Source organism: Bubalus kerabau, chromosome 3, assembly GCF_029407905.1.
Source record: "Bubalus kerabau isolate K-KA32 ecotype Philippines breed swamp buffalo chromosome 3, PCC_UOA_SB_1v2, whole genome shotgun sequence".
Lineage (NCBI taxonomy): Eukaryota > Metazoa > Chordata > Mammalia > Artiodactyla > Bovidae > Bubalus > Bubalus kerabau.
Window position 1 is genome coordinate 80,772,551 of NC_073626.1, and position 19,550 is coordinate 80,792,100.

The 19,550-nt window shown below is 40.1% G+C and overlaps 1 protein-coding gene across 2 annotated transcripts in view; it reads left to right on the forward strand.

Moving 5' to 3' along the window:
* The window catches only part of ABCB11 (ATP binding cassette subfamily B member 11), a 90,464-nt gene that overhangs the window by 23,446 nt on the left and 47,468 nt on the right, over window positions 1-19,550 (forward strand). For both annotated transcript variants that reach the window (XM_055572306.1, XM_055572307.1), the window contains exons 6-10: window positions 190-323; window positions 3,171-3,342; window positions 6,991-7,115; window positions 9,335-9,509; window positions 17,327-17,440. In XM_055572306.1, the coding sequence (XP_055428281.1) occupies window positions 190-323; window positions 3,171-3,342; window positions 6,991-7,115; window positions 9,335-9,509; window positions 17,327-17,440 (720 nt within the window). The remainder of the gene's footprint in view (window positions 1-189; window positions 324-3,170; window positions 3,343-6,990; window positions 7,116-9,334; window positions 9,510-17,326; window positions 17,441-19,550) is intronic.

The window sequence follows — 19,550 nt, forward strand, 5'->3', positions numbered from 1 at the left end:
AGGGTTCTGCTTGTCTCCACTCTCAGCTGCAGATATCAGAGCTCACACCTTAGTTCTGAACAAGAGGCGTGTTGTGAATTCCTTTCCTCTTTTTTTCAGCTGTTCTAGTGAAAGTATTTTCTAATGAAAAGAGAAGGAATTAATGCCTGTTCTTATCACAATGCTAAACATTCCTTGCTCCATTTCCAGATATGCTTTTGGGTAATTGCTGCAGCTCGTCAGATACAGAAAATGAGAAAATTTTACTTTAGGAGCATAATGAGGATGGAAATTGGATGGTTTGACTGCAATTCAGTGGGAGAGCTGAATACAAGATTTTCTGAGTAAGTGGCTGGTAGGATTTTTTTCTTTTTCTTTTTTTGGCCTGCACCACAGGGCATGTGAGATCCAGTTCCCTGAGCAGGATTGAACCTGTGCACTGTGCAGTGGAAGCATGAGTCTTAACCACTGGACTGCCAGGTAAATCCCTGGTAGGATGTTTTAATGGACGTGTGATTTTTCTCTAATGAAACTTTTGTTTCTAAATTAATGACAATTGAAGAAACATTTTCAGTTCTTTTTGCTGCATTTTGTCTCTTAAGTTGGGCTTTTATAGGTAGCATGATTTTTTCATAGGTAATGGTTTATCAAATTATTATGTATTATAGAAGACAGTTTAAAAGAAGTAGGGTTATTTGGCCTTGAAAGGAGAAACTGAGGGATGTCACAATCTATGTCCCCATAAGGAAAACAATACAATCAGAATGAATTATTAATATCTTGCTTTGTCTGTTGATGTAATTTCTGCACATAAAAACAAAAGCAAAAAATTCAAAATAGTTTGAGAAAGATTTAAACTGAAAACTGGATTTAAATCCAGTTTATTTCTAAATACTTTGTTGTAGTTTAGTCACTAAGTCATGTCTGACTCTGTGTGACCCCCATGGACTGCAGCCCGCCAGGCTCCTCTGTCCATGGGATTTCCTAGGTAAAGTACTGGAGTGGGTTACCAAGCCCTTCTCCAGGGGATCTTCCTGATCCAGGGATTGAACCTGTATCTCCTGTATTGGCAGGTGAATTCTTTACCACTAAGCCACCCACAAAGCCCATACCTAAATATTAGTTTGAGTCATTAATAGTATGTCCCCCAACCCCGTGTAATTTTTGAATGAGCCAAGCCCTGATTAATGAGAACTGTTGAACCTTATTGAAATTTGAGGTCCCATGAAAGACAGTTAGCAGTGTAGTGACAATAAAAGAAGACTGAATATTGGGATCCCTAGTCTCCAGCACTGATTCTGCCTTTACTTATTTTGACTTTGAATAGATACTCATCCTTGTTAGAATACAATTGTCTAATCTCTATGTAATATCTTAGATCCTTTTGCTCTTAAGTCCTGACCCTTGTTTGCTCCATCTGGACAAGAGATTATGGAAGGTTTGCAGGAATATGAATTTAGTGTAATTATTGTCAACCAATACTCTGGAGCACTTACCCTGTGCAAGGCATTAAGGTATACCACAGAACTCCTGAGCTCAAGGAACTTACATAGCAAATAATCAGAGCTAATATATATTGATCGCTTACAATATGCTAGGCACTGTTCTACATACTTGACATATATTGACTAATCCTTATTGCTACCTATTGAGGTAGGTTCTGTTATTATCCCCATTTTATAGATGAAGAAACTGAGACACAGAAAGATTTAGTAACTTGCCCAAGAAGAGCTTGTGTTTAAATTCAGAGTCTGGCTCCAGAGTCAGGACTGTTAACCACTCTCCTATACTACCTATAAGCAGGAAGCAATAATTATATACACATACACGAAAACATGTATATGGATTAATTGGAGGCTTCCCTGATGGCCCACCAGGTAAAGAATCTGCCTGCAATGCAGGAGACGCAGGAGACACAGGTTAAATCTCTGGGTCAGGAAGATCCCCTGCAGGAGTAAATGGCAACCCATTCTAGTATTTCTTGCCTGAGAAACCCCATGGACAGAGGAACCTGGCGGGCTATAGTTCAGTGGGTTGCAAAGAGTCAGACATGACTAAACCACTAATCACACACACAGAGATTAATCACATTGCTATGGAAACACCGGGAAGAAGATAATACTTCTCCCTGCAGGATTATATAAATTTTTATGAAATAGGTGGTATGTAAGTAGAACTTTGAGACTGAAAAGATTTAGCATATATAAAGGAAAGAAGGGTTCTTCATGTCAGACCGGGATGTTAGCTTTCAGTTCAGTTCAGTTCAGTCACTCAGTCATGTCCAACTCTTTGCAACCCCATGGACTGCAGCACGCCAGGCTTCCCTGTCCATCACCAACTCCCAGAGCTTGCTCAAACTCATGTCCATCGAGTTGGTGATACCATCCAACCATCTCATCCTCTGTCGTCCCCTTCTCCTCCTGCCTTCAATCTTTCCCAGTATCAGGGTCTTTTCCAATGAGTCAGTTCTTTGTATCAGGTGGCCAAAGTATTGGAGTTTCAGCTTTAGCATCAGTCCTTCCAATGAATATTCAGGACTGATTTCCTTTAGGATGGACTGGTTGGATGTCCTTGCTGTCCAAGGGACTCTCAATAGTCTTCTCCAACACCACAGTTCAAAAGCATCAATTCTTTGGCACTCAGCTTTCTTATTAAGTCCAACTCTCACATCCATACATGACTACTGGAAAAACCATAGCTTTGTTGGCAAAGCAATGTCTCTGGTTTTTAATATGCTGTCTAGGTTGGTCATAACTTTTTTCCCAAGGAGCAAGTGTCTTTTAATTTCATGGCTGCAGTCACCATCTGCAGTGATTTTGGAGCTCAAGAAAATAAAGTCTCTCACTGTTTCCATTGTTTCCCCATCTATTTGCCATGAAGTGATAGGACCGGGTGCCATGATCTTAGTTTAAAAGAGACTAATAAGATGGTTTCCAAAAGCCTTTGCCTATTTTGAGTAAACATCAGTTGGGAAAATTGGATTAAATGCAAACTCCCTTGGCTATGAGGGGAGAGCTTAATGACCTCCCACACTACAGCAAATTTTCCAAGACACGAGAAGCTACTAAGTTTCCCAAGGGCAATGGGATACAGAAATGGGAGCATTCAGAAAAAAAAGGTTAAACTTTCTGGGAAAGATATTTGAATTGACCAAATTCAGTTTTAGTGATCAAAGCCTCTTTTGTTTCTAGTGATATTAACAAGGTCAATGATGCCATTGCTGACCAAATGGGTATTTTCATTCAGCGCATGACCACGAGCATCTTTGGGTTCCTGATGGGATTTTACCAGGGTTGGAAACTGACCTTGGTTATTATCTCTGTCAGCCCTCTCATTGGGATTGGAGCAGCCATCATTGGTCTGGTAAGAATGTCTTCTCACTTCTCTCCATGGGAAGACATTTACACTGAGAAACAGCCAAAAATGTAAAACTTGTTTCCCTTCTCCTGAGTGTGTTTAGTTAATATCATTATCACTACATTGATTTATTTTGTTTGATTATTACTCAGTATCAAATAACATACACATATATTATTATATTAGTAATAGTAAAAATGTGCTTAGTCACTCAGTCATGTCCGACTCTTTGTGACCCCAAGGACTGAAGTCTGCCAGGCTCCTCTGTCCATGTGGATTCTCCAGGCAAGAATACTGGAGTAGGTTGCCATGCTCTCCTCCAATAATAACTGTATTAATTGGACATTTACTATTTTGCCAGGCATTATTAGGAGCTTCATGCACATGATCTATAATTTTACAACAATCTTATAAAGTATTAATGCCATTTTAAATATAAGAAATGGAGGCTCAGAGAGGTAAAGCGACTTTTACAGAACTGCACAGCCAGCAAGAGACAGAACGGGATTCAAATTCAAGGAAGCCTGATTCCAAATCCCCACCCACTGTCTAGTGTACATATGGCTTCCATGGTCTCCCAGGTTTAGATGCTTCCCTCAGAAAGACCCAGCAAATACACTTGGATCAGTAGCAAGCACATACAAGAGATTTCTGCAATCACGCTGTGTTCTCCATCCCGTGTGATCAGTTTCAGAGAGGTATCTGACCCATTCAGAGAAGTATCCCAGTCAGTTTCCATTCCCCAGGTATGCAAGTCAGGAAAAAGTGTAGGTGTAGGAACTTGGGGTCATCCCCCCAAAAAACACTCCCAAAGATTGAGAAATTATTTCATTTTACTTTCAGAGCAGTCATATGAGATAACACATCATGGGATCTGGCACACTAATAATTTGCTGTAAATGAGAATAGGGTTTAAGTGAAAAACCGCACACATATTCACATCACTGAGCAACACGTACCAATCTCCATGACTATATTTTCTAGCAAAATATTCTCTACCCTCCACTGGCTATATTACTCAAACACATCCCAGGTAATACACAGCGACAATAGCAAAGAGCTCACTCTACTTAAGTAGGTCACCACCTGGCTCTATCACTTGGCTCAAGAAAAATATGTTTAACCTGTCAAATGTCAGTTTCCTCCTTGTTAAAATAAAGTTAATACCCCCCAAAGTCATTGTGATGACTCAAGGCATTATCCATGTTATGTACTTAGCACAGCAGCAGGTACAGAACTAATTGCTAAAGAGATATTAGCTTTTATTTTTTTTCTCAATCTACTGAATCATGCAAGCTTTACAACAGTTTTTCCTATCAAATGCTTTCCAGTGGCACTCCAGGAAAGCTTCAACTTTTCCAGCAGGTTGTTGGGGACTCTGCAAACATTTGATTCAGCATTTTTCCCCCCTAAATATATTTAATCTCTTACTTCAAACCCACCATAGATTAATAATCACCCTTACATGGCTCATGTGTCACATTTTAACATGCTGGAGACCAATAACATGGCCTGGCGTACTTGGTCGCAAATAGGCTCAAAGCACAGTTTCTCCTGTCATCTCAATGTCATTTCAACTTCTTGTAAATGTGTCACCAATTTGGAATGTTGTAGTTCTGCACTGGTTTCTTCTTGAATTCAGGTCTGTGCATGTTTGTGTAAATGATGTGAGCATTTTACAAAGCTCAATTCAAAAGCAGAAGAGAAAAAGGTGGAGGGGGCAATATATGATATATTAGAAATGATTGTGGGTCTTGTATGCCTTTTCTGACTTTTATATGTACTGTAGGAAACTTGATATTGCCAATATGCATCTTTTAAGCTCCTATATCAGTTTAGCTGGGGTATTAAAAGATTCTTTAATGTGACTCCCTGGTGGGTCAGATGGTAAAGAATCTGCCTGCAATGCAGGAGACCAGGGTTTGATCCCTGGGTTGGGAAGACCTCCTGTAGAAGGGAATGGCCACCCACTCTAGTATTCTTGCCTGGAGAATTCCATGGACAGAGGAGCCTGGCGGGCTCCATGGGGTCCATGGAGTTGCAAAGAGTTGGACAGAACTGAGCGACTAACATTTTCACTTTTCATTTTATAATAAAAACTGATAACATTTGCAACTACTTAATTTTCTCATTACTATGCTACCTATCAGCTTCTCTGGTGGCTCAGTGTTAAAGAATCCACCTACCAATGCAAGAGACATGGGTTCAATACCTGTGTTGGGAAAATCCCCTGGAGAAGGAAATGGCAACCCAATCCATTTTTCTTGCCTGGAAAATCCCATGGCAGGCTACAGTCCATGGGGTCTCAAAAGAGTTGGACACAACTTAGCAACTAAACAACAACATGCCACCTCTATATATTTTAGAAGTACATTAGAAGAGGATTGTGGTAAAAACCGCAATGGCATCCATACTAACCAAATTCATATTTTAATGTTGACAAAAATATTCTCACTTTCCTTTATTGTTGACTTTTCAATCTTATGAAATAAATATACTGGAATAAAATACTACTTGTATGCTAAAATTCTAAGATTTTGTTTGATAAGATTTTTGCTGGTAAAAATTTGGAAAAACTTGGAATATAAACTCCCTTAGTCTGGGTACTATATATATTTTTAGGTTTCTGAGTCAGTTAATCTTTCACAACATTTGTTTTCTCCCCTTCTTGTTTCTTAACCTGTGTCAGGGAATTCTTTTGGTGGTTGATTCTAACTAGGACTCAATTCAAGTCCAATTTTAGAAGAAGTAACTTGTTTACTATTAAGTGCAATGTCTTTTTCTTTCCTTTTGTGAAAAGCAAACCTCGTTAGTTGAACCCCTACAGTAGAGTCAAAGTGGTGTAATATTTATCTGAAGTTTTCTCCTTTCGATTTACCTCTGCGTATCATATCATGTTTTTGGCTGCTCAGAACCTCTTTCTTATCTATATTCTAATCAATATGATGCCTGCATGGTCCTTCATCTTTGTATCTGGTGTTTGTAAACTGTAACACGGCCTTTGGCCAATAGTAATGAAATGTGACAATTTGACTTGAAAACATTATTACTATGATGACTGAAACACTGTGGTCCCACAAAATGCCCTATCTGGGACTTAATCTGTGAGACGTTTTTTGAAGCTGACTTTTAATGGAATTATTTTGATATGTCAACAAACATCCATGAATGAGGCTTGGTGGTGGCAGTGGTTTAGTCGCTAGGCCTTATCTGACTCTTTTGTGACGCGGTGGACTATCATCTGCCAGGCTCCTCTGCTCCTGGGATTTCCCAGGCAAGAATATGGGGGTGGGTTGCCATTTCCTTCTCCAGAGGATCTTCCCAATACAGGGATTGAACCCGAGTCTCCTACATTGCAAGTGGTCTCTGGCATTGCTGGTGGTCTCAGGCATTGCAGGTGGTCTGCACTGCAGGCAGATTCTTTACCGACTGAGCCACAGGGAAGCCCAGATGAAGCTGGGAAGCCCAGGGAAGCCCAGATGAGGCTTAACATGGCTCAAACTTGGACCAAATTCTTTCTTTGGTAAACACTGTTCCCGTGGGAATCTAGTTTTGTCTTAAGCCATACCACGTGTTTACTCTGCTAAATAAACCACTGAGTGACAAGGTGACTTATCTGGTCTTCACATTTTGTTTTCTTCTTTTGAATTTCAGAGTGTGTCCAGATTTACCGACTATGAATTACAGGCCTATGCCAAAGCTGGCTCAGTTGCTGATGAAGTCATATCATCTATCCGAACAGTGGCTGCTTTTGGTGGTGAGAAAAAAGAGGTTGAAAGGTTAGTTAATTGAGGGACTTCCCTGGTGAATCAGTGGTTAAAACTCCGAGCTTCCAATGCTGGGTCTGTGCGTTCTATCTATCCCTGGTCAGGGAACTGAGATCCCACATGACTCGCAGCAAAGCCAAAAAGTAAAATAAAAAGGGAGTAAGAAATAAAAAGAAAGAAAGAAAGAAAGAAAAGCTAGTCAATTGAAATGTCTGACACTTCCTTGGAGTTTGTTGATCTGCACACTACCCTGAATCTTCCCCCATTTTGTATAGAGTGGCAGATTCTCCTTGCTATGGTACCCAGAGGGAGCTTTTGTTCAAGAAATAGCTAAGCAAAGTAATGAGATTGGTGAAAACACTTACAAAAGACTCCCAAACCTTTAGCTCAATGATGTAGTTGGTGTTTTTTAAAAAGTGATTTTAGTTTGGATACTTATGTCAAACTCTGATGATGTGTGTATACACCCCACACACACGTCATGCCAATCTAAACCACTGTCTTCTTCCATTAAGGAAAAACTTACAAGATTTAAAATGCAATTCTGCACATTTTTATTGAATAGCATTTTATTCAATGTGTTTTACTTAGCTACTATAGGCTCATTTGAAGTCCAAGATTTCCATTCAATCAAACAAAATTTGACATTGATATATTACAGACCATCATTCTAGGAGATAACTGTTAATAAATATCAAAACCTAAATGGCCAAAACAACACAATTGTTAAAACTTTGATTTTGTTTATTTTTCCATTTATTTAGTATTTATTGAGTGTTTATCAGGTTCTAGGTACTGATTCTATAAAATAGCCACCAATTTAATTAAACTCTTATTTCATATGTTATAGATCTAGCATGATCACATTCTCAGTTGCTACCAAATTCACCAAGTGAAAAATAAAATAGGATTTACACTATCTAATTCTGAGAAGGCAATGGCACCCCACTTCAGTACTCTTGCCTGGAAAATCCATGGACAGAGGAGCCTGGTAGGCTGTAGTCCATGGGGTCGCTAGGAGTCGGACACGACTGAGCGACTTCACTTTCACTCTTCTCTTTCATGCATTGGAGAAAGAAATGGCAACCCACTCCAGTGTTCTTGCCTGGAGAATCCCAGGGACAGCGGAGCCTAGTGGGCTGCCATCTATGGGGTCACACAGAGTCGGACACGACTGAAGCGACTTAGCACACTATCTAATTATCCTCTTTTCTTTTTTCTCTTTTACTTCTTTTGGTTGTGGGAAAATAAGTTTACCTTATTTCTCATAAAAAATTTCAGTAGCCCATTTCCTCCACTATGAGAGATATTATCTTTCATACCATATGACTTAATAAAAGAATTCAAACTCAAATAGTGTTGCAGTGAAAAGTAAAGAAAAGGAAGGAGTTTTTTTCTTTTTCTTTCCTGAGGACAAGAAGATAAAGAGAACAATGAGAAGACCTGAACAATCCTAGTTTTTTTTTTTTACTTTAACTGCTCCTAACTCTGCGTATCTATAACTAAGTTTGCTTTTCTGCCCCCTTACTCTGCAAGAGTTACATATCGCACCTACTATCCTTTGCTTACCTTCGCAACAGCCTCTTCCCCTTGTAGCTCTTGTATTAGGAGGAAGGCCCCAGAGCCAGGGAACTGCCAAACTCAATTACTGGGTTATTGACGCTAGCATATGTTTTTGAACAAGATCCTAACACCTTTGTTTCTCATCACTGGCTCCTGACTGCAAGTCCTCATCTTATATAAGCCCCTAGACTCCTCATGGAGGGGGTCACAGTTCTTGAAGCATGAGCCTACTGTGTTAGTCTCTCTGCCGGCTGAGAATTAAAGGCAGCTTTCTATTTCCTTCAAACTCCGTCTCTGTATTTTCTTATTCAGCTCCAGTAGGCAGATAAAGTGACAATTTTGACCAGCAACAACAGTACTGGATCTCTTATGTCCAAATCTTTTTGTTGAAAATTCTTTTCTCCTGGGGGCAAAACTCACCCCATTGTACTCATCCAAGAAGTCATCAACTATGAGACTTTCTTAGGCATCAATACGTTGTCAATGCCAGCTTGAAACAAATTTTGAGCAACTACACAGATGTGATTGTTGTTTTCTTTCCCTACAGCTGCTCTGTGTTTGGAGTGATTTTATTATCATTGATTAAAACCACTGCATTGTGGCCTATTTTAAACATTTTCACTTAAGCTGCTGTTGCTAAAATAGACTCAAATGTTTTCTCTTCACAGGTATGAGAAAAATCTTGTGTTTGCCCAGCGCTGGGGAATTAGAAAAGGGATAGTGATGGGATTCTTTACTGGATTCATGTGGTGTCTCATCTTCCTGTGTTACGCGCTGGCCTTCTGGTACGGCTCCAAACTTGTCCTGGATGACGAAGAATATACACCAGGGGCTCTTGTCCAGGTACTTCCACCTTGATGACCTAGACAGAACATTTCCTGCCTGTATCTAGGAAAAGTCCACAGAGAAGGCATTTGGTTTATTCCATTAGTGTCTGAGAGAGGACAGCCTCAGTGATTTGATGGAGTCCATCTGCAAACACAAGCAATACTTATGACTTTCATAATAAAGGGATGTTGAGCATTTGAGTTGATAAGATTTGCAAGTTAATGCTTTTCAATCAATGGAAGATTTTCTAGCTGTAAAACAATGATTTTAACTGAGTCCAAAAGATAATATGCCATGAAAATGGAAAGTCAGGGATCTCTCAGCTAAAACTTAACAGTTTATGTGGTTGAGCTTAATAATAGCATGAGATATGTGCTGGACATAGTTGTGAAATAAACTGAGTTACTAAAATATGAAGCAAATAATACCCTCAACTGAACAGATAATACAGGCATATTTTATTTCTCACTTGCACTGTAGCCAAGCTATAGCTAATGCCTTGGCTACTTTAATTTCCAATATCTTTTCAGTTTTTCTTTCAAGAATTAATTATTGGACATCTACTATATGCCAGATTAATACAAAGTGCAGAGGATTCAATAGTGAGCAAAAGAAGTATGATCTTTGCCTTGATGGAATTTACAGTTTAGTGGGGGTCGGTGAGCAATAACTAAATAATCACATCACTGTGTAATGACAATGGTATTATATGCTACAGAGGACAGGGCCCTCAACTGTGAAGAGCAGGGTAACCAGGTGTGGCTGGGGTCAGGGAAAGCTCTTCCTCTTGCTTGCTATCCCCAAATCTCCCCCCGCTGCCACCTTTATAGCTCCTGTCCTTGTTCAAGTTCTTAACTGGATGGCACTTCCCCAGTCAGGTGTTCCATGATCATCCAATCTTTTTTTTCTTTTCTTGGGGCTTCCATGGTGGCTCTGTGGTAAAGAATCTGCCTGCCAATACAGGAGACCTGGGTTTGATCCTAGGTCAGCAAGATCCCCTGGAGAAGGGAATGGCAACCTACTCCAGTATTCTTGTCTGGGAAATGCCAAGGACAGAGGAGCCTGGCAGGCTACAGTCCCTGGGACTGTATGGGATCTTTAGTTTACAAGGCTTTTATTTATTATTATTATTTTTTGGCTGTGCCCTGTTGCATGTGGAATCTTAGTTTCCTGACCGGGGATAGAACTTAAGTTCCTTGCAATGGGAGCTCAGAGTCTTAACCACTAGAACACCAGGGAAGTCCCGTCATCCTATCTTTTATTCTCTTGCATGTTCTGCTGAACTTTTCCTTTAGAGTCCTTGAATGCATCTGAACACTTGCATTTACTTATATTTGTTCCAATCATTCCCAACTTCACACAGTAAGCTCCATGAGGTCAGGGAGGTAAAACAAGAAATATATGTTTCATTTGGTCTATTAATTATTCAATAAATTATATTAATTTTAAAGGCATGGAAGTGGTTTCATATAAGATTTAAAACAAATTGGCTCCAGATTCTTGTAGGACAGGCATAAATTAAATAACACAAAATAGCAAAATCTCATATACCAGAAATTTGCTAGCCAGAAGACTGCAATTTGAGACCTACTGCTTTTATATAAATACATATTTAGGGAAAGTTAACAGAGAAGGCACTAGCGACCCACTCCAGTACTCTTGCCTGGAAAATCCCATGGACAGAGGAGCCTGGTAGGCTGCAGTGCAGAGGGTCGCTAGGAGTCGGACATGACTGAGTGACTTCACTTTTGCTTTTCACTTTCATGCATTGGAGAAGGAAATGGCAACCCACTCCAGTGTTCTTGCCTGGAGAATCCCAGGGACAGCGGAGCCTGGTGGGCTGCCGTCTCTGGGGTCACACAAGGTCGGACACAACTGAAGCGACTTAGCAGCAGCAGCAGGGAAAGTTGAATAGAAATTTTATTTGAAAAAAAAAAAAAAAGAAATTTTATTTGCAAATAGAAATGATTATTAGAGGCCAGCGTATAATCATTCTAAGCCACTGACTTTATTTCATTAAGAACCTGATAATACACTAAGAATGATTTTCTAAAAATGTATTAATTTATAATTTAGCTACACTGGGTCTTCATTGTGGCACATGGGATCTTCAGCTGTGGCCCGTGGACTCTTAGTTGCAGCATGTGGGATCTAGTTCCCTAACCAGGGGTTGAACCCAGGCCTTCTGCATTGGGAGCTTGGAGTCTTGGCCACTGGACCACCATGGAAGTGCCATTAAGAATGACTTTATAAATTTTAGTTTTTCTTTTAAAGATAAACAGTTGGCATCACTTGAAATTTGTTTTAAAAAATTAAATATGATGAATCATGTTAAAATGTTTTATAAACCTGAAAGGGATAGCATAGATGGAAAGTGTTACTATTATTATAATTTAAACACTTACTTAATAACTGTAATACAGCTTTGCACATTTGAAAAGCCAGTGAAGCTACTGCAGTTCTAAAATCTGACTGTAAAGTCTTTTTCTTTATTGACCTAATGACTCTTAAGAACTTCCAACTTTATCAAACCAAAAATACCTGTAGTTGTCTCAGCAGCTTGTATCTGCTCATTCTGCAGAAAGGCATTCATTGAGGAAAGACATTCTTCTTATGATTACTTGACTGTGAGTAGAGGAAAGAAGTGTTCACAAATAACAGTTTCAGAGGGAATAATGAGAAAATAGTAAATTGAAAATACACAATTCTGGTTGGAACCATTGGATTAAAAAAAAAAAAATCCTTGTTGCATCTTTCTAGAAAAGATCCAATTTTATGGTTTTGTTAAAAGATAAATTCAGGCATATTAAAATTTTTATGAGTTTATTTGAGCAAAAATAATTCCAGTTGGGCCCACCAGGAGTAGCTAGAGGGGTTCTATTAATAGAAGTTAGGAAAAAGACTTAAACAGAGAAGAGAAGAGCAGGAAGCAAAGCCAGGAAATAATTTGGCTGGCTGTAGCTTAAGTAATTGCCTTATTTTGTTGTTATTTTAGTTGCTAAGTTGTGTCCTACTCTTTGTGACCCCATGGACTGCAGCATACCAGGTGGCTAGATAGCATCAGCGGCTCAACGGACATTAATTTTACCTAACTCCGGGAGGTAGTTGCCTTATTTTGGAAAGCCTCTTTGGCTGTTTGTGATTTAGCTTTGTCCTTAGATTTTGATTTCTTAGCCTTGAGGCATTCAGGCTTAGGTTTTTGTGGCTTAAATAACCTGCTAAGGCATTAAGGCTACCTCAGTCTAATGGCAACCTTGTTTAACTCATTTAACAAGGTTTCACCTTCAAGTTTCCTGCCCAGGGGATTATAGGCTACTGTATACCTTCTATAAGAATTCCTTCTGTCAACTGATATTTTTTGAGTACTTACTATGTGCAGACATGATATGTAATATGTCTCTAACTTTTAATCATCAGTTACTAACCTCACCTCTTACTCCTTGTAAGCCACCATTTATATCTTAAGAAAATTTTCTTTGGGAAGAGGAGAGACAATCTTTAACAGTATGATTGTTGGTAAGCATTCCCTTTCTGGTTCTTTCTCTTTCTCTCTCTTGCATGTGCATGCACTTTATTGGCCATGCTCTGAGCTGCGAACTATTAAGGCTGAGTTTGCACGAGCTGAGTGTTTTTAATCCACTAAACTAATTAACAATTAGGTTAATCTAACACATTTTGTGATGCACAAAATCATTATTGGCTGCATGGTAATTGGGCCTAAATGGTAAGTAGTTCACATAAATGGCTGTAATTAGTATCACTTGTACATAGACAAAAACCGCACTCTGTGATCTATTACAAAAAAAAGATAAAAGGGAACTGAATGGTGCTGAAGTCTGCTCTTTCATGCCCCTTTTAAGTTTCAGGACTCAGTAATGAAAAAGTAACAGCAGTAATAGAGAGGTGCATTATTTAGTGTATACAAGGTGTCAAGCACTGAGTGAAGTATTTAATATAATTACCATGTGTAATCTTCACAACTTCATTCTGTAACTGATGCCATTATGCCACCACTTAAAAATGAGATGGAGCCATGAGGTGAGAATTATATGCCAAGTAGCGGAGGGTGGGATCTGAGCCCAGATTTCTGTGATTCTGGGACCCGACTCATTAAGCACTGTTTTCCTGTTTCTGAATCTCTTCCAAAGGGCCACAGATTTCATTTTATTTATTTAATTGAAGTAAAGTTGATTTACCATGTTGTGTTAGTTTCAGGTGTATAGGAAAGTGATTCAGTTATACATATATACATATATATATTCTTTTTCAGATACTTCTCCATTATAGGTTATTATAAAATATTGAATACATTGATAGTTCCCTGTGCTATGCAGTAGGTCCTTGTTGTTTATCATTCTATATATAATAGTTTGCATCTGCTAGTCCCAAACTCCCAATTCATCCCTCCCCTACTCCCCTCTCCTTTGGTAACCACAAGTTTGTTTTCTGTGCACAGATCCCCTCTCCAACATAGCACACTCACAGATACACTGTTCCTCAGAGGCTTCTTTTGCCTACTTTCTTCCCACACTAATGTTTACAGGGCTAAAGAGTGTGATATTTGGAATGAGAGATGATGGTCTACTAGGAGATGTGCTAGCTCCTGCAATGGTATTAGTGCGTGCAATGCAGGAGACCCAGATTGGATCCCTGGGTTGGGAGGATTCCCTGGAGAAGGGGGTGGCAACCGGCTCCAGTATTCTCATCTGGAGAATTCCATGGACAGAAGAGCCTGGTGGTGGGCGGGGGCGGGGGGGCAGGGGGCGGTGTTCCAAAGAGTCAGACACAACAGAGCAGCTAATACTTTTACTTTCTGTCTCATTCACTCTTCACCTAAGAACCCCAAGAGAGACATTCATTTCAGGTAATGCTTGCAAAAACCAGGCTGATCAAGCGTTTGACTTCAAACTTCAATTTAGGCCACTAGTGAATTGGTCTAGAATCTAGACCAAGGGTCAGCAAACAATGGTCCACAAATCAAATCGAGACTGTGGCCTGTTTTTGTAAATGACATTTTATTGGAACATAGCCACAGTCACTTTTTTCCTACTGTCTATGAATGGTTTTGTCCTCCATAGTTGAGGAATTGAGTTGAATAACTGCTTTAGCCCATATGGCCTGAAAAGTCTAAAATCTTTACTAACAGGTCCTTTATGGAAAATGTTTACCAACTCTTGAACCAGGACATGTGGAAAATTAAACCAAGAACAAGAACTGTTCTGTCTGTTCATCTTATCACTTCCTATGTGGAATCTCACTTTTCTCATCACCATCATCACTATTATTTCCATAGCTGTCCTTAGATTAATCATCTCTACACACATTATCATTTAATCCCTGTAAAAACTCCTTGACATATATGCAGTCATTTTCCCCATGTTATCAATATTGAAATCGGGGCTTGAGAGATTAAGTAATCTACCCATGGGAGGAATACCTGCCATAATTAAGGAAAAGGACAGATGGACAGATGGAGAACAGATGAAGAGAGAATGTTTATCTCCATGCATAGCCTAGGGAATTCAGGGAGATGTCAAGAAGCTGGCCCGCAGCATCATGATATATAGAATAGAGAGGATATTGGAGAGGGAAGAGATGGATAGCAGGCTCTGAGAAGCCCCATGGCCTAGCCATAAGGGAAAAAGAGAATGGGGAAGAATTCTGGGGCATTTTGTTCTGATGTGATATAATCCATGGGAAGAATACAGCTCATGGAACTACCACAGACTAGGATCACTTGATTACCTGAAAAAGACTACATTCGAGCAGGAGTCAACCTTTATTTTAGCTCAGCAAATAACTCCAATCCTCAATAGATGGCAACCAAGGAAATAGCCTCCATGTGAGTCATGTGACAAACAATCATTCTTTGGTTGAAAGGGTAGAGAGAAAGAATCATGTGCTCATTCTAGAGGCCAGCATGAGGAATTGCCTCTTCCTTTACAAACAGCACTGGTAAAAACAGTGCTGTTGGCTAGGAACAACTGATCGTGATCAGGTAGCCTTCCCCTAACTTAGTGAGATGGCCAGATTTATGAGTCAAAGAACGTCTTCCCCAGCTCTACCCAGGAAGCTGGCTACTCCACTTGTGTGCAATAGCAGCAGATGAGCCTGAGAGCTGAACAAAATGTGAATGGAGAAAGTGAAAGTCACTCCATCATGTCTGACTTTTTGTGACCCCATGGACTGTACAATCTATGGAATTCTCCAGGCCAGAATACTGGAGTGGGTAGCCTTTCCCTTCTCCAGGGGATCTTCCCAACCCAGGGATCGAACCGAGGTCTTCCACATTGCAGGCGGATTCTTTACCAGCTGAGCCACAAGGGAAGCCCAAGAATACTGGAGTAGGTAGCCTATCCCTTCTCCAGTGGATCTTCCCAACCCAGGAATCGAACCGGGGTCTCCTACATTGCAGGCAGATTCCTAACCAACTGAACTGTCAGGGAAGCCCTGTCTCAAATAGTGCTCTACCACTTAATATACACTGAGACATTAAGTAAGTTAGGCAGCCTCCATACACCTCTGTTTTCTCTATTATTGTAAGGATTAAATGAAATAATACAAGTAAAGCACTTAGAAACATGCCTTATTATTATTGTTATTATTACTGGTGGTAGTGGTATAACTGTGCATGCATGAGTGGGAAGTAGCTTCAGTCGTGTCCAACCCTTTGTGACCCTATGGACTGCAGCCTGTCAGGATCCTGTGTTCACGGAATTCTCCAGGCAAGAATACTAGAGTGGGTTGTCGAGCCCTCCTCCATGGGATCTTCCCGACCCAGGGAGCAAACCCTCATCTCTTACGTCTACCTGCATTGGCAAGTGGGTTTTTTACCACTAGCATCACCTGGGAAGCCAGGTATAGCAGTAGTTATCCTAAAAATTACTTCACTAGTAGCAGGAATGTAGCAGTAGCAGTAAGCACATATTGCATGTAACAAACTCTAGGATAGTCAAGCTAATAATAGTGTCTTTATTGTTTCAGTAACCCTTTCACCAGAAAACCATTGTAAGGCTCTTTATATAATGAATCAAATTCTTGTGTCATGACTCTAACTCACTCAGTGTCTATATGCTGCCTTACTTACACCTCTTACTGACCTAAAAACATGTTATTCTTTGTAGAATAGTGATGTTCAATCAAAAATAATATATTCTTTTAAATCATAACAGTAGAAAAATTGGAGATACTTGAGACAGAACGAAAGCTATCCCAAGTGTTTTCAAAGAGTTATTTAGCTTTCAAACTCCCACAGAAGGAACTTCCCTGGTGGTGCAATGGTTAGGAATCTGCCTGCCCAGGTAGGGGACATTAGTTCGATCCCTGGTCTAGAAAGATTCCACATGTTGAGGAGCAGCTAAGCCCACGCGCCACAACTATGAGCCCATGCTCTAGAGCCCAAGAGCTGCAACTATGAGCCCATGTGCTGCAACTGCCGAAGCCCTCACAGCTAAAGCCTATGCGCCACAAGAGAAGCCACTGCAACGAGAAGCCTGCACATCAAATTGAAGAGATGCATCTAGAGAAAGCCTGCATGCAGCAATGAAGACCAAATGCAACAACAAAATTAATTAATTAAAATAAATAAATTTTTTAAAAAAGCCATGTTGTGAGCTGTCCTATGGAGAGGACCAAGTGATAAGGACTGCATGTCTCTGACCAACAAAGACCTAAGGTGGTCTGCTCACAGCCATTAAAAAAAAAAAACACAAAAAAAAAACTCCCATGGAAGAATATTTCTGAGAAATTTTTGAGTTCACATGGATAGCCTAAATGACAATGAACACTATTTACAAACTGATGAAAACTATGTTTATCTCTTTTTATTTCAGATTTTCCTCAGTGTCATAGTAGGAGCTTTAAATCTTGGCAATGCCTCTCCCTGTTTGGAAGCCTTTGCAGCTGGGCGTGCTGCAGCCGCCAGCATCTTTGAGACAATAGACCGGGTATGTAAAAGCCAAAAGTAAAGGCCATTAGCAAGTTGAGGGCAGGGAGAGAAATGAACTCATGAGGAATTTATCCTCAGTGTTAAAAAATATAAGGAACTATCACAATGCCCTTAATTCAGCAATACTTAATAAGTACTGTCATGAGCCAGACCACAGTATGAGATGGGAGTGCAAGAGTGAAATACAGCAAATAAGGCCCCTCCTCTCATATCATATGGGAAATAGGCATTAACGAAGTCAGTCAATCAGTCAGTCAGTTCAGTCGCTCAGTGGTGTCCGACTCTTTGCGACCCCATGAATCGCAGCACGCCAGGCCTCCCTGTCCATCACCAACTCCCAGAGTTCACCCAGACTCACGTCCATCGAGTCAGTGATGCCATCCAGCCATCTCATTCTCTGTCGTCCCCTTCTCCTCCTGCCCCCAATCCCTCCCAGCATTAGAGTCTTTTCCAATGAGTCAACTCTTCGCATGAGGTGGCCAAAGTACTGGAGGTACTCTGAAATCATCTTTCAGGATTTGAAATAGCATTAACGAAGTAGACATATCCAAAGATAGGATAATATTAGACAGTGATAAGTGCAATGGTGCCTCAGAAGGTAAAGAATCTGCCTGCAATTAGGGAGATGTGGTTCGATCCTGGCTTGGGAAGATCCCCTGCAGGAGGGCATGGAAACCCACTCCAGTATTCTTGCTTGGAGAATCTCCATGGACAGAGGAGCCTGGCGGGCTACAGTCTATGTGGTTGCAACGAGTTGGACACAACTGAACGACTAAGAAGCGGCAGCAAGTACAGTAATGGAAATAAAACAGGTCACAGCAATAGCAGCTGGGGTAGGGGAAGGAGACTTTATATTGAGTGACAGTGACACCAGTTATGAACTGAGAACCAAAGCAGGTGAGTCAGCCATACAAAAAAGTACTTAGGAGAGGAGTGATGCCTGGGAGGTAAGAGCAGGGAGCATATTCATGGGAGAGACCTCCAGGTTGGAACAGGGCTTGGTGAGTGCAAGGAAATAAAACAAAGTCAGTGTGACTGAACAGAGTGAGCAAGAGAGAAGATGGAGAGATGGGAAGTGGCCAGATCACACAGGACTTTAAAACCCAGTTCATAAGATTAGATTAACTTCTAAATGTGACAGAAAGTCTACAGGCTTTGACCCTGGTAGCCTAGCTAAGAGTTTCCCGATTAATCTATTGGAGCACATTGGACGTCAAGATAGAAAGGTCAAAATCTAAGAACATCTCTGAGAAGATGCCCAGGACTGAGTCAGAAGCCCTGGAAATCCAGACGTGCGTTGTGGGTCCCTACATTGTTAGTGTTGGTGAGATTAGAATCTGCCTGAGGAAACTGTCCATCACTTTATCTGTTTTATATTTTGGGGTTTCATTTATGGGGCTTTATAGAAAGATAGTCGAAAACCATGTAGAGCTATCCAAATTCTACCTCATTCTTGGCATTGTTGTATGCTCAAATAAGATGTGTCTAAAACTCCCTTGAAACTATTACAAAAAATTAAGGCATTTAAAAATTTAAGAATAAAGAAGGAGGAATAGATGACACTGTAGCCCCCAAAAGAGATAGGATGATGAGTTTCTCTCACTAGAGTAAGAGAAGGAAGAAGTTGGCCCTGAGTGTTCTGGTAGCAGGAGACAACCCTCACTCTGGTCTGATTATCCACCATGGTTAAGTTCTGAATTAGGCTCACTACTAAGAGCCATGGAGGTGAAATTCAGCATGTTGATTAAAAAAGTTGGTGGCATTTGAAGACACCACTTGAGAACATTCAGTTAGTGTCAATCATCATCTACAATAGTCAAATGTAGGATATTATTGGATCTTGACCTCTTGAGACTCCTCTACTTCCTCAATGAACAAATGTGTATCATCTGTCAAGTTAGGTTATGGTGATGATCACATAAAAGAAAAAACATTAAAACACCTGTAGATTGTCTTCTTGGGTATCTCAATATTATAATACTCCATAATAATATCAATATATTATATACCAATATATTAATTACAGATTAATACCATATATTATATTGTGATATTTTCACTATATAAAATATGTCATAGTAATAGAAAATAAATACTAATTAAATTAA